General features: G+C 35.5%; 2 protein-coding genes across 3 annotated transcripts in view; both read right to left on the reverse strand.

Moving 5' to 3' along the window:
• LOC111469281 (vacuolar protein sorting-associated protein 24 homolog 1) overlaps positions 1 to 2,919 on the reverse strand; it is a 4,321-nt gene extending 1,402 nt beyond the window's left edge. The window contains exons 1-4 of one of the 2 annotated variants that reach the window (XM_023114499.1): positions 2,610 to 2,919; positions 2,349 to 2,425; positions 1,844 to 1,946; positions 567 to 688 (exon numbers count right to left, since the gene is read on the reverse strand). In XM_023114499.1, the coding sequence (XP_022970267.1) occupies positions 567 to 688; positions 1,844 to 1,946; positions 2,349 to 2,425; positions 2,610 to 2,721 (414 nt within the window). In that variant the 5' untranslated portion in view covers positions 2,722 to 2,919. Of the gene's footprint in view, positions 1 to 566; positions 689 to 1,843; positions 1,947 to 2,343; positions 2,426 to 2,609 lie in introns of those variants that run through there. The other variant, XM_023114500.1, reaches the window with a different exon arrangement.
• Positions 2,920 to 8,749: 5,830 nt separating this feature from the next.
• Positions 8,750 to 10,668, reverse strand: LOC111469279 (probable xyloglucan endotransglucosylase/hydrolase protein 32). Its single transcript, XM_023114497.1, has 4 exons — positions 10,453 to 10,668; positions 9,773 to 9,873; positions 9,486 to 9,703; positions 8,750 to 9,412 (listed from the first exon to the last, which is right to left on the reverse strand). Exons 1-4 carry the CDS (start codon positions 10,652 to 10,654, stop codon positions 9,058 to 9,060), a joined length of 876 nt encoding a protein of 291 aa, XP_022970265.1. The 5' UTR covers positions 10,655 to 10,668; the 3' UTR covers positions 8,750 to 9,057.
• Between the last annotated feature and the right edge of the window lie 1,548 nt (positions 10,669 to 12,216).

Below are 12,216 nucleotides of genomic sequence, written 5' to 3' on the forward strand. Positions count from 1 at the left end.
AAAAAAAAAAAAAAAAAAAAAAAAAAAAAAAAAAAAAAAAAAAAAAAAAAAAAAAAAAAAAAAAAAAAAAAAAAAAAAAAAAAAAAAAAAAAAAAACAAACAAACAAACAAAACAAAACAAAAGGTAGTATTATAGGATTCCCCCCCACCCCCCATTCTACCAAATGAAAACAAACGAAAAAACCAGTTATAAGGAACCGGGATGGAGAAAATGTAACATCATTGTGACAAAACCCGTTAAAGAGTTTTCGCGGAAAAGGCATAGACTTAAATAAAACTCTTTGACAACATAGTTTATCATGCTATATCTTAGTGTAAATTGTCTAAATTTTTGCTTCTATAGTCATACCTCACTCATTATAAATTGAGAAGATCTCTCGTAACAATCATGGATAGTACATCCCTTTTATAAATTTCAAACATTAATGAAATTCTCTTATAAAAAAAATGTAGCCTAATTAAAAAAGGAGCTAATTATTAATAATGTTCAACCAAGTCTACGTTAGCTCTAAGTTCATAACCCGAACAGAGGCAAAAGAAATTGTTTCTATTCTTGAAAAAGAAACCTTGGTCATCTCCTTGCTAAACTCTCGCATTGTAGTTTCCATTTCTGGGGCCTTCATCAGATTATTAACAAGCTTCATAACTTCAGCACTCTTGGAAAGATGCCCAACTGTTCTCGCAATGGCTGCAAAATTGGCAGGCTTTCAAACAAAGGTATCTAGAAACGCAGAACTTTGATCATATGTGAAACTCTTAGAGAAAAAATAAATTGCACCTTAACATACTTGAGAAAATAATAATGGTAATGGATCAATGTTCATATTATGTTGCATTGCATTTCAATAAAAAAAGCACAACACGAGAATCCCTTCCGCTTCACCTTCCCTCCCTATACTTTTAAAGTTAATACCACCTAAAGCTTTGTAATTTGTACGGATATATAAGATACTGATATGAACCAAGAGACATAAATCATACAATATACTACAATGGAGATGTGAAGAAAATGCTGTTGAAATTATCAAAAGACATTTCAATTCATGCCACATTGAAGAAGAATGAAGATCCATTGTTATAAATTTTGGGTGGATTACAATTTAGAGTAATTTAGAGTTATTGTATTTCATTAATATATTTTAAGACTTTTTACTAATTTTAAGGTTACATTTACATAGTAGCTAATTATGGTCATAAAGTATACATAGTGCTAATTATGGTCATAAAGCATACATAGTGGCTAATTATGGTTGTAAAATATGAATGTTGCAAACTCTTGAAATGCCTAATGGAAGGTCAAGGGTTTCATTTTGAGGCTATATAAAGCCATGTATGTTAACTTTGTAAGGGAAACTTGGAAAATGTAGTAAAATGAACATTTGTGCTTTCCTTTAGCCAATGGCTAAATTTCTTTGCAATTCTATGTAGTTTAGGTTGCATGTAGAATCATTCAAGCTTGACATGATCAATCTTGCTTGTGGAGTGCTTCGAATCTCAAAACAAGTGTTCTTACCTTGAGATATTTGATCAACAAGAATCATTCAAGCAGACATGATCGATCTTGCTTGTGGAGTGATTTGAATCTCAAACAAGTGTTCTTACTTTGAGATATTCGATCAACAAGGTAATCCGAATCTTACTCCCCTTGTAGTGATTTCCTTATTATATATATATTTATTGTTTACAACAAACTTTAGCATTAGAGCTAGTCATAATCATCAAACATCTACCCTGACTCAACAATGTAAGAAAATCTCCATATTTAATTAGGTTGTTGAAGCAGATAAGACAACAAAGAGACCTAAAAGTTTCTGCAAGTTTTAGAATATGAAAAACATCATACCAATACTTTCGCCAAGGTGCATGGATATCGAATTAACCTGTGCCTTATTTTCGTGAAGACGGTTCACAGTTTTTTTAGACCTAACAATTTCTTTGGCCAGTGCCTGAAACACAAATACAGGGAAATCTTAAACAAGAGATAGTACATAATTCCATGCAGAAACAATTAGGGATTAGGTCCAGTGTACTAAATTATAGATCATTTTTCCCCTAATCCACTGAGAATATAGATAATATCACACAAATAAGTGCCAGTGTCCATATTCAAATGAACCCTAATGCTAGCAATTAAATAGGAACTCTCAATATCAAACTGAAACCAGCCATCTTAGGCAAAGTTCTCACTGGAACAAAATGTAATTCAGCAATGCAAATGATGAATGAAAGAATCTTCCTCCCCCTACTCCCCGAAGTGGATTAGGGAAAATTCCCCCTGGTTAGAATTTGTTTCTTTATTATGAAACTCCTAATCAGAAAGTTCAACAAAAAGAAAGCTCTTAACATACCTTTGCAGAGACCATATCATTCCTCTTTGCAGCATCCTTAATGGCTTTCTGCACATTTTTCTCTTCTCTCTCTATATCTGGCCAAAACCAATCGAGAAAGAACAAATAAAATCAAATGAAAAACACATACATACTTAAAGAATCCCTAAAGGTAGAAGATGAATCATTGGATGGTTACAGTTTCAAGGCTGTAACACACAAATGCATAAAAGATAACACGAATCAAAAGGAAATTGAAAATACCAAAATACGATCCGTTACCTCGAATTTGGCGTTCAAAGTTGCGGCACTCTTGTCGGAGCCTACGCTGCCAATCCCTCAGCTGCTGCTGCGGATTTGGTTTTGGCTTTAAGACGTTCATCATTTTCTCCATTTCTCTCCTTTTCACTACCAGAAATTTTGAAAACCAAGGAATTACAAACTTCCTCAAGATCAGTAGAATCGAAGTGAATAGAGCAGCCTCGAGAATCTTAGGATCAAAATCTGGAAAATGGAAATTAATCAGTCAAGATATAGTCGGGGATTGACGATTCCAAAATTTTCTTCCTCTATGTGTGATTATCCGACAATATGAAAGAATCTACAGGCAGACGACATGTCGTCTAATAAACTTATTTCAAAAAAATCATAGAAAATATGTTTTATGTGTATTTAATAAATTAAAAACATATATTAGTTAAGGAATATTTTATGAAACTTCATATTTTATATATATATATATATATATATATATATATAGATAATAATAAACAAAAAAAAAATTGAATTTTTGTTAAAATTTATGAATTTTGGATATTTTTACAAGTTTTTTTATATTAAAATTGGTGGGTTAATTACAATAATTGTTAAAATGCAACAAATATGGGTCGAATGCCTTTGGAGTAAGGCCTTTTAGTGATTTGACGCGGTCTTGTTACGAAATAGGCAAGGGTTGGTTCTCCTTAAGGTATACATTGGACATTGGCTTACAAACGAATCCCCGGATAAATAAAGGGAGGATATAAAGGATTTAAACTTGACTTGAAAATGAACCAACATTCAAATTATTCTTTGATTTCGGTTCAACAAAGGTTTCCTAAGCTGGATGAGAAGAAACTCTCAGGTTCAGTTGTTCGGGTGGAAGTGTGTGACTCACTTATTGGGGTAGAGGTAGTGGTTTTTCTATAGTTGTGATGGGACCATGCATTTACTTATGAGATTTGTTAAATAGGCTTGTCTTAGTTGTCTACTATAAGACAGCTAGTTTTGGGGCTTTTGACATACAAAAGTCGATCCAACTTGGTTTCACTCCTTGCTCACGGAGCAACATACCATGAAAAAAGTTCATCTTCCATTAGGGCCCACTTTCATTATCAAGAGTGGGGCAAAACGATATAGCTACAATCTTCCCAGGGCAGTCTCGACAAGATAAGAATTCCATTTTTTAGTATACTTTGTTTGGTTATCAAGCCTCTTGATGAAATCGAATAAAATAGATGAATCATATCTGATAAGAATGTTTTCGTCAACGTATAAAAGAAGGATGAGGCAACAATCATGACGTCAACAAACAAAATCTCAGAATCTCCACAAGTCCACTATAGTCGAAACCCTTTATCCTAAATCAAGCAGCGAGAAACAAACTAAATTTCTTCGAGCAAGGCTCCCTTCTTAGCTTTTGGTGTCTGATTAGCTATCGCGAAGTTAGGTGGTGCTATTATGGCAGGAGAAGGGTTGATTTTACTTCAAATGCTTTTTGTGATAGGTCTTTTTATTACCAATATAGACCTTACTAACTAGCCTCGTTCTATATCTAGGTCTCGATCTATATCACTAAGGTCAGTATATGAATCTTCCTGCCTCTTTTATCTCATGCCTTGGATCTCTAATATAAATTAATCCTGATACTTAAATCTACTTCTCAAGAGCGATAACAACCTGAGTACATTTCTTTCCTGGAAAGCAAAAAGGGGATTCATTCTTACCAACCAGAAGCAAGCATAGCGTCGACATAGGACTCCACATCTGTATTAGAAGCATAAAAAGGATTCATTGGCACCCCTCCTCTAAATTCAAATATATATATAGAGAGAGAAAGAGAGGTTTTTACTATGCCACCAAAATTGTGTAGTTAGAGTTATCCCTTTATACTCGAGTGTTGCGACTGTTGCTCAAGCACACAAGGCTCGATCTGGAATCATATGATTCATTATCTTATGGAAAGGAATTACAACTGGCCTCCACTAAAACCCACCACTCCTTATACCGCACCGTGCATGTAGAAAGAAAAAGACTCTATTCCAAAAAAAAAAAAAAAAAAAAGTTTATACTCAGTTCAATTCCTTCGGTATTTCTACACCAACTATTTGAAATGTTAGGCAAACAAAGCGAACCTAGTGACTAAGACTACCTTTTTCTGATCATCATGGCTTCTTTTTCCCCTTTATCCCGCCCTCAAAACTCAAGTAACCTCACTCTGATCTAATGACACTACTATCTATATATATATATATATGGTTAACCTTTAGTCCAAGTTTACCCTTTTGAATGGTTTGTTTTTTATATAGTTAAGGTCAAACGAGATCAACATGATTACTTTTTGGACAATTAAATATTTTTAGTACATTTAGGATGAAACTTAAGTTTGTTTGGTTAGGCGATTAGACTCGATAACTAAATGTATAGAATGATGAAGGTGAAATTGGAGCAAGTTAAGGTGAGCTTAAGAGCCGATCAACTAAATAAAGCTTAGAAACATCGACTTAAGTCAAAACGGTAAGTCGGCTTACTATTGAAATACGTACGTGCTAAATTGGATGAAATTGATTGATGCATGAATAACGCATATCCTAAGCTCTATTAACGTAGTATTTATGTTATGATATTCTAGTAAAGTTCACGATGTTTCGTTAGGCTGCTTTGTAACACTAAGTCTCAATATTAAATTTCAATATGAAGTAGGAGAAAAAATTGCTTAGAAAATTCCGAGTAACCTAAAAAAATATAGATAAAATCGTAAAAAAAAAAAAAGGTAAAACGGTGTTTCTATGTCTGTTACTATTTAAGAGTAAGGTATTTACCCTAATGCAAACTTAAATGGGGAGGGAAGAAATAGGAAAAATGTATGAAAATCATCTTCAATGTTTGGAATTGGCATGTCTGGAGCGTTCTTGGTCGACCATCTTTCATGAAAGTTGCTCGGAAGACGTGCATACTTCACTAAAGTAAGTAGCCGTTCAAACTTTCTCAAATAATCTTTGTAGGGATGGTTACCGTATGTTTGCACCTTAGTTGATTATAATATGCATGATTAGTGAAGGAGAATGCATTCTATGTTATGGAAAATTATGAAAATGCTCCTAAGATAAGATTTCTATGATGCACGTTATTTTAAGGATTTCTACTGCACTAGAAAGGAGGATGAAATATTGTGATTTGTGCTTGAGTGATTAATGAATATTATCTCCCCGTTGAGCTTACATGAATTTTTGTAGTATATTTCGTGCTTTAGGTACTTGATAGAATTATCTCCCTAACCAAGCATGCATATACCTTCATAGTTACTTACATTGAGTTAAGATTAGGGCTCTAAAGTTAAGTTGGTTAAAGATGATCTAGGCCAAGACCCCTCTAGTGGACCAAACACTTTAGGATAGTAAGCAACGATTAGGGATTTAGACCATAGTGCTCCTAAACTAAGAAAACTCAAGGAGTTAGTATAGAGGGTCTTGGAGTAGAGGGTTCGCATTTTAAGCCGTCTAGGCACCCTAGGAACCTAATAAAGCTCCACAACTCCTAAGAATGACTAAGGTAGCTCTTTAGGCCGCTAGCATTATGAACCGTGTCATCAAAATCTTCATGACCCTTCACTCCGATACTTAGTGTTATTAGAAATTTAAGTCGGATCTAATTATATCCCCTGCCAAGTGGTAGGCTCAAGGGAGCAGTACTATCGAGCTAAGCCAAAGCCTTATAGTGCATTGAGATGACTATGTGTCATCATCTTGTAGAAATGGCTGAGAGTCCCTTGAACAGGGCCTTTGTGCTACAAACCCATCTTGGGCCTTTGTGCTATAAACCCATCCTGAGACAGACGGCCGACACACAAGGATTGGTCCCCCATACTCAGAGTGACTCTATGGCCTTGTGGAAGTGTCCACCCAGTCTTCTATTCAGACCAATATGTCATATTGTCCTACTAAATTTTATTACGGTAGCGCATCATTCCAGATTTTATTAAGGTAGCGCATGATTCCAGGATATTGGTGATTCATTACCTAGGTAAAACAAGCCAAATGAGTCCAAGTACAGAAACGTTGAGTAACTTACATAGACTGCTACAATGATTAGGCCTGAACTTTCTAGGATCCTAAGAAAATCTTGTGATGATCTACTAAGATAAGGATGCAATAAGAGCCTACAAGTAAGTTGTTTACTGAGATACTCACCTCATTCTTCATTTTTTTTAGGTGATTGCTGACCCTAGTCGAAGTAGGGAGTGCTCGTGAGCTGCACAAGGGGTGATCCTAGGACATTAGTCTCCAATATTGACTTCCAAATTTCACTACCCAAATGGGAAAAAAAAGTGAGAAATGGGTAGAATTAGATTTCCCTTTGGCAAGTGCAGGCTGCCATGAATGAACACATGTGAGTATCAAAGGGTGCAAAAACAGATAGGCAGTGGCATGTGCTGCTAGTGGACCATGCCCTCTGGACTTAGCCACCAGATACCCCGACAATATTGCTCATCATTCACACCCATATTATATTCTTAGCTTTAATGTGTGTGAAAGCTGGAAAGTTGAAGCCAAAAGCTTAGAATTTTTAATTAACAAGTTAGGAGATGGCTAATTAGTCAATAAGTAGGTGCCACTAGAATTTTGACTTTTTCATGATTTTTTCCTTGTTTCATAACAATGTTAAGAGAAGAATTATGTTTTGATTGACATCGGGATTATGATTTAGGACTAATGAACTATTCGTTTTGATGTTTCGATCTTTTATTTTTGAGAGAGTTAAGAAACCCAAATATTTTTTTTTTAGTTTAATAATTTAGACGAGAGATTTGAAAGTTTGATCTATAGAATTGTTTTAACTGAATTAGATTCAGATTGTTTAGTATTGAAACCGTTTAATTAAGGTTAACTTCCTTATGACATTACAACTATTTAATTTTCGATTCCTTAACACTTAAAAAGTCAATCCGAACATATTCTTAATTTTCGGCTAACAAATTTGAGGTAATTTTGTATTGGGTTTTCTTTGTTGTGCATCGACGAGTTTACGGGTACGAAAGGGAAGAAGTATGATGCATTTGTGGTCCTGTTTTTAGTTCACGAGAGGACCAATTAAGCCAAAGACAATTTAGGTTCACGAGTGTTCCCTGTTTTTGCCTTGCAAACATAGAAACAAGCTTTAGGGACAGCTTTTTCTTTTTCAATTTGTTTCGAGTTCATAATCCCTTTAGCTTAAAGTCTTTGACTTCTCGATCCTTAATCTGTTATACTTGAATAAAAGAGGGGTATATGAATGAACCGAATATCATATCCGAATGAAAGCGATCCAGAATATAGGATGACTAAAAAAGATTTAAAAAAATCGAACGTTATATATGTACAAACAAAATACATCTTTCTTTTCGGTGGCTCAATCATAGGAATTATAAAGTTAAGCGTGTTTTGCTGAAAGCAATTATATGTTCGGTGATTTCCTGAAAGTTTTCCTACTATGCATGTGAATGAGAACAAAACATACTAAATGACTCATGTTGGTCTATGGGAATAGTCTTCTCTTAGAAGCTAGGAGTAAGTAATGTAGCCATGTCGAGGAGAATATCAAGTGTCGAATTCGGATTCCAAATCATTATCCAAATCTCAGACATACATAATTACACAAGTAAATCCTCGTTTTGAGAATTGAATGCATCCTTTGGCTTATGTTCTTTATTTTGCATTTGGATCAAGTGGCTCTATAAAATTACATCAATAATTCCACATATTACAAGTAACGTAGAAGACATCTCTATTTTTTCTAAAACCAATATGCTTTTTAGCACAATATTTTGAGTCTCGTGTTTCTATTTCACCACCAAAGCAGCTCATAAATCGTTAAAGCTTCCATAAAAGCCAAACTAAACAATAAAGTACTTCAGGTTTTCCCCTCCACCTCGGGTTTTCTGCAATCTCTTCTCCTGTTTGGCCCACAACAGTACCTTGACCAACCCCAAATCCAACACAAGCAAATCGGACCAACCAAGAAGAAAATAACTAAAAGATTGCCTTCAAATTTTTAAAGATGGGGAAACATGGATTACCAAATTAGGACAACAAACACTCACTTATTAGACCAAAAGTTACCTTAAATGTTTTTTGTTTTCATTAGTAGCAAAATTAGGTTATTTGATGAGACAACGACCAAAAATGTTTTCATAGAAATGGCATCTTTAAAGAATCCATGGGACCCAAAAGATGATTTCATTTATTCCATTGATAGTAAGCAAACAAAAAGAAACACAATCATAAAGCGATCCAATCCTTGGAAGGACTCGGAGGGCCTAACAACACAAACTTTCTCTTTCTTGACCTCTCTCTCAGATCCCCCAACTTTTTTCTTTACAAAATCAAATCATTTTTTCACTTTTTTCTTCTTTTTGATCCAAATAACAAACACCCAAACTATTATATTCTGTTTTTCAATGCCAAAAGGTAAAAAAAAGTGATCTTTTTTTGGATCAACACTCAGGTGTTAAGGTATGATCCCTTCTTGGATCATGGCAATAGTTGTACACCAAGTAATTGCTCTGCACCCACTCCATGGCTCTCTCCTGCTGCTGGCTCATCCCGCTGCCCGGTCCGCCGCTAAGCGGATGGCACGACACCGCCCCGTCTGCAGCACAACCACCTAGCTTGAAGTTGTTGTATCGTCCGATAAACGGTTGGTATTTGTAATCAGCTTTGTATTTTCCGTCCTCCGTCGCCCACGACGACGCATCCCATATCGATCCGTACACCCACATTGGCCTCACGGGGTATGTCGCTTCGGTTTTCTTCTCGTACCTCCTGATCGGTACGTCGTCTACCAAGAATCTACACGTTGTATGAACAAATTTTATAGTCCGTTTGAAAGTACAAAGACTAAACGTATAATTTTGAAACGTACATGATTTGTTCTCGAGTCCATAAAATGGCGTAATTGTGAAAATCTTGAGTCGGATCGAACCAGAGATGGAATCTCATTTCTCTTCCTATGATGTTTCCATCTCCACTTCCTCTCATAAACACATTGGTTTGTAGAACATATGGCTTATCCGACGTCGTTCCGAGGAATTCGATATCGATCTCGTCGTGGTTTCCGGGGTAATCTTCATTGTTGGATAGCTACCAAACCCAAAAGAAAAATAAGTAAATTCATCACTATGTTAAAGAGTAAATTTAATGAATACTTACATAAAAAGAAGTGATGACTCCGGCAGTGTAGCCAGGATGAAGCTTAATGGCAGCTCCAAAGTAGCCTGATTGGTATCGATTGAGGGATTTGAATCCACTGCCTGTTCAAGAAGGAAAAAAAGATAATTTATAGTTAAACTACCACTCAACTAAGTTATTACCATTCTTAACTAAACATCTTTTAAAAGAGCGTGGAGATCTCTCCCTACTAAAAATGTTTTTAAAATCTTGAAAGAAAGTCCGGAAAGGAGTCCAAAGAAACGATATCAGTTAATGGTGGGCTTGAGCTATTATAAATAGTATCAGAGCTAGACACCAGACTATGTGCTAGCACGCTGTGCCCAAAAAGGAGTGGACAAAGAGGCAGTGTGTCAAGAAGGACGCTGGGTTCCAAAGGGGATGGATTGGGGGATCCCACATCACTTGGACAACAGAACGAGTGCCAGCAAGGACGCTAGATCCCGAAGGGGGTGGATTGTAAGATTCCACGTTGGTTGGGGAGGAGAACGAAACACCCCTTAAAAGGGTGTGAAAACTTCACCTTAGTAGAAGCGTTTTAAAAACCTTGAGGAAAAGTCTAGAAGAGAAAGCATATAAAAGACAATATCGGCTAATGGTGGGCTTTAGTGGTTAAACTTATAGTTCAACTCAAAAACTTCACCAGATAGATTATAGTATACCTGATGAACTATCAAGCCAGATGGTTAAGGTTCCTTGGTCGACTTTTTGATGTTGCGAGCCCCATCGGTTTAGAAAGCCATGATCGAAGGCAATGGATTGAACTTGGTTGCTTGGGAAGTAGCCAGGGGAGGGAGGATTTTGGCTGGAGGTGAAAGAGAAGAAGGGAAAGAGAGAGAGAAGGATAAGAAAAGAATAAGGCATTTTTGAAGAGAGAAGTTTTGTTATTTTGTATGAAAAAGTGAAGGAATGGATTTGGTATAAATAGGAAGATTAGAGGACCCACATGAGAAAAAATTAAAAGATGATGAACTTTAGTTGATAGGGGAAGTTGGAAAATGAAATTATTGCAAATTTGGATCATAAAACTTTATAATGGGTTTCTATTTTTATACGAACGACATCTAGTTTTCTGTTTATCAACGGAAAGACTGAAGTAGAGAGGACATAAAAAGGACCGTGAGTTAGACTCAAATGTCTTTACTGGTACACCGTCCGATATTTGGCTCTTATACCATTTGTAACAGCTCAAGCCTACCATTAGCCGATATCGTCCGTTTTAGTCCGTTACGTATCACTATCAGCCTCATAGTTTGTAAAATGCGTTTATTAAGGAGATGCTTCTACACGCTTATAAGAAATGTTTCGTTTCTCTTTCCAACTATTGTAAGATCTCACAAAAATTGTCGGCCGATTTATCCCGACTCAAGTGAATTTGGTAATAATGATTAGCCATCTACTTTCTTGAGTCGTAGAATTGATATCTTTTTAACTGGACCACCACTCACCCAAAAGTCAAATAGTAGTTCCAAATGAAAAGGAAGCAAGCTACAGAAAAGTATCATTCGACATGTTAACCTAGCTAAGAAGCTATCGTATATTTTATTGTTTTAATTTTCTATCACAAATGTTCTTTAACATAACATGTGACATCCGAGTAAAAGAGGAATATATGGATGATCCAAAACAACATCTGAATGAGAGATATATAATAACAAGGTACTCCTTTTTCAGTGACCCAATTATAAGGACTCCGAACTTAAGCCTGATTTTCTTAGAACCACACTATGTTGGGTGATCTCTAGTAAATTTTTGTAGAAACCATGTGAGTGATAACAAAGTATGTTTAAAATGTTTATATTAGTGTACACGGATGCATATGAATGTTAGAGATATCAAGTGTTGAATTCAGATTTCAAATCTTGAGCATGAGGCTCATATCCAAAAGAGAGAGATACTGAAGATAGGATGTGTAGAAAAGACTTAAATAAATTGATAGTCACTACATATACCAACAAGATGCACCTCTCTTTTTGGTAGTTTAATCGTAGAAGCTCCTTTCTAAAGCCATCTTATATTAAGTGAGCTCTTGAAAGTTTTACTAGAAAGCATGCAAGTAATAAGACAAAACATATTAAAAGAATTCGTGTTGCTCTTGGGGATAGTTTTTACTCTCGGAAGCGAGAAGTAAGTAACATAACTATGTCGTAGGAGAACATTGAAGTCATCAAGTACCAAATCCGAATTTTAGATATGAGAAATTGCATAACACATCGTAACAAAATCTTCATGGTCATTTGATTCAAGTTACTCCTCGGTTTCACCTAATACGATGTTATTTGACATCAGACAAAATCTTGATATAAACACAAGTGGTATTTTCGTGGAACAGTTTGGAGAAGCGACATGAAATGATATGAAACCTAAAAGGATAGCAATACTGTTTGAAAGCCATATTCATAAAGATTCTTAGTTCATTAAACCAT

This window comes from Cucurbita maxima, unplaced genomic scaffold (assembly GCF_002738345.1).
Source record: "Cucurbita maxima cultivar Rimu unplaced genomic scaffold, Cmax_1.0 Cma_Scf00039, whole genome shotgun sequence".
Lineage (NCBI taxonomy): Eukaryota > Viridiplantae > Streptophyta > Magnoliopsida > Cucurbitales > Cucurbitaceae > Cucurbita > Cucurbita maxima.

Coding starts and splice junctions, on each gene's coding strand:
- LOC111469279 (XM_023114497.1), bottom strand. CDS start 10,654: ATGCCTTATTCTTTTCTTATCCTTCTCTCTCTCTTTCCCTTCTTCTCT. Junction 9,874..10,452: donor CTGGCTTGATAGTTCATCAG/GTATACTATAAT, acceptor CTTCTTGAACAG/GCAGTGGATTCAAATCCCTC. Junction 9,413..9,485: donor TGGACTCGAGAACAAATCAT/GTACGTTTCAAA, acceptor TACAACGTGTAG/ATTCTTGGTAGACGACGTAC.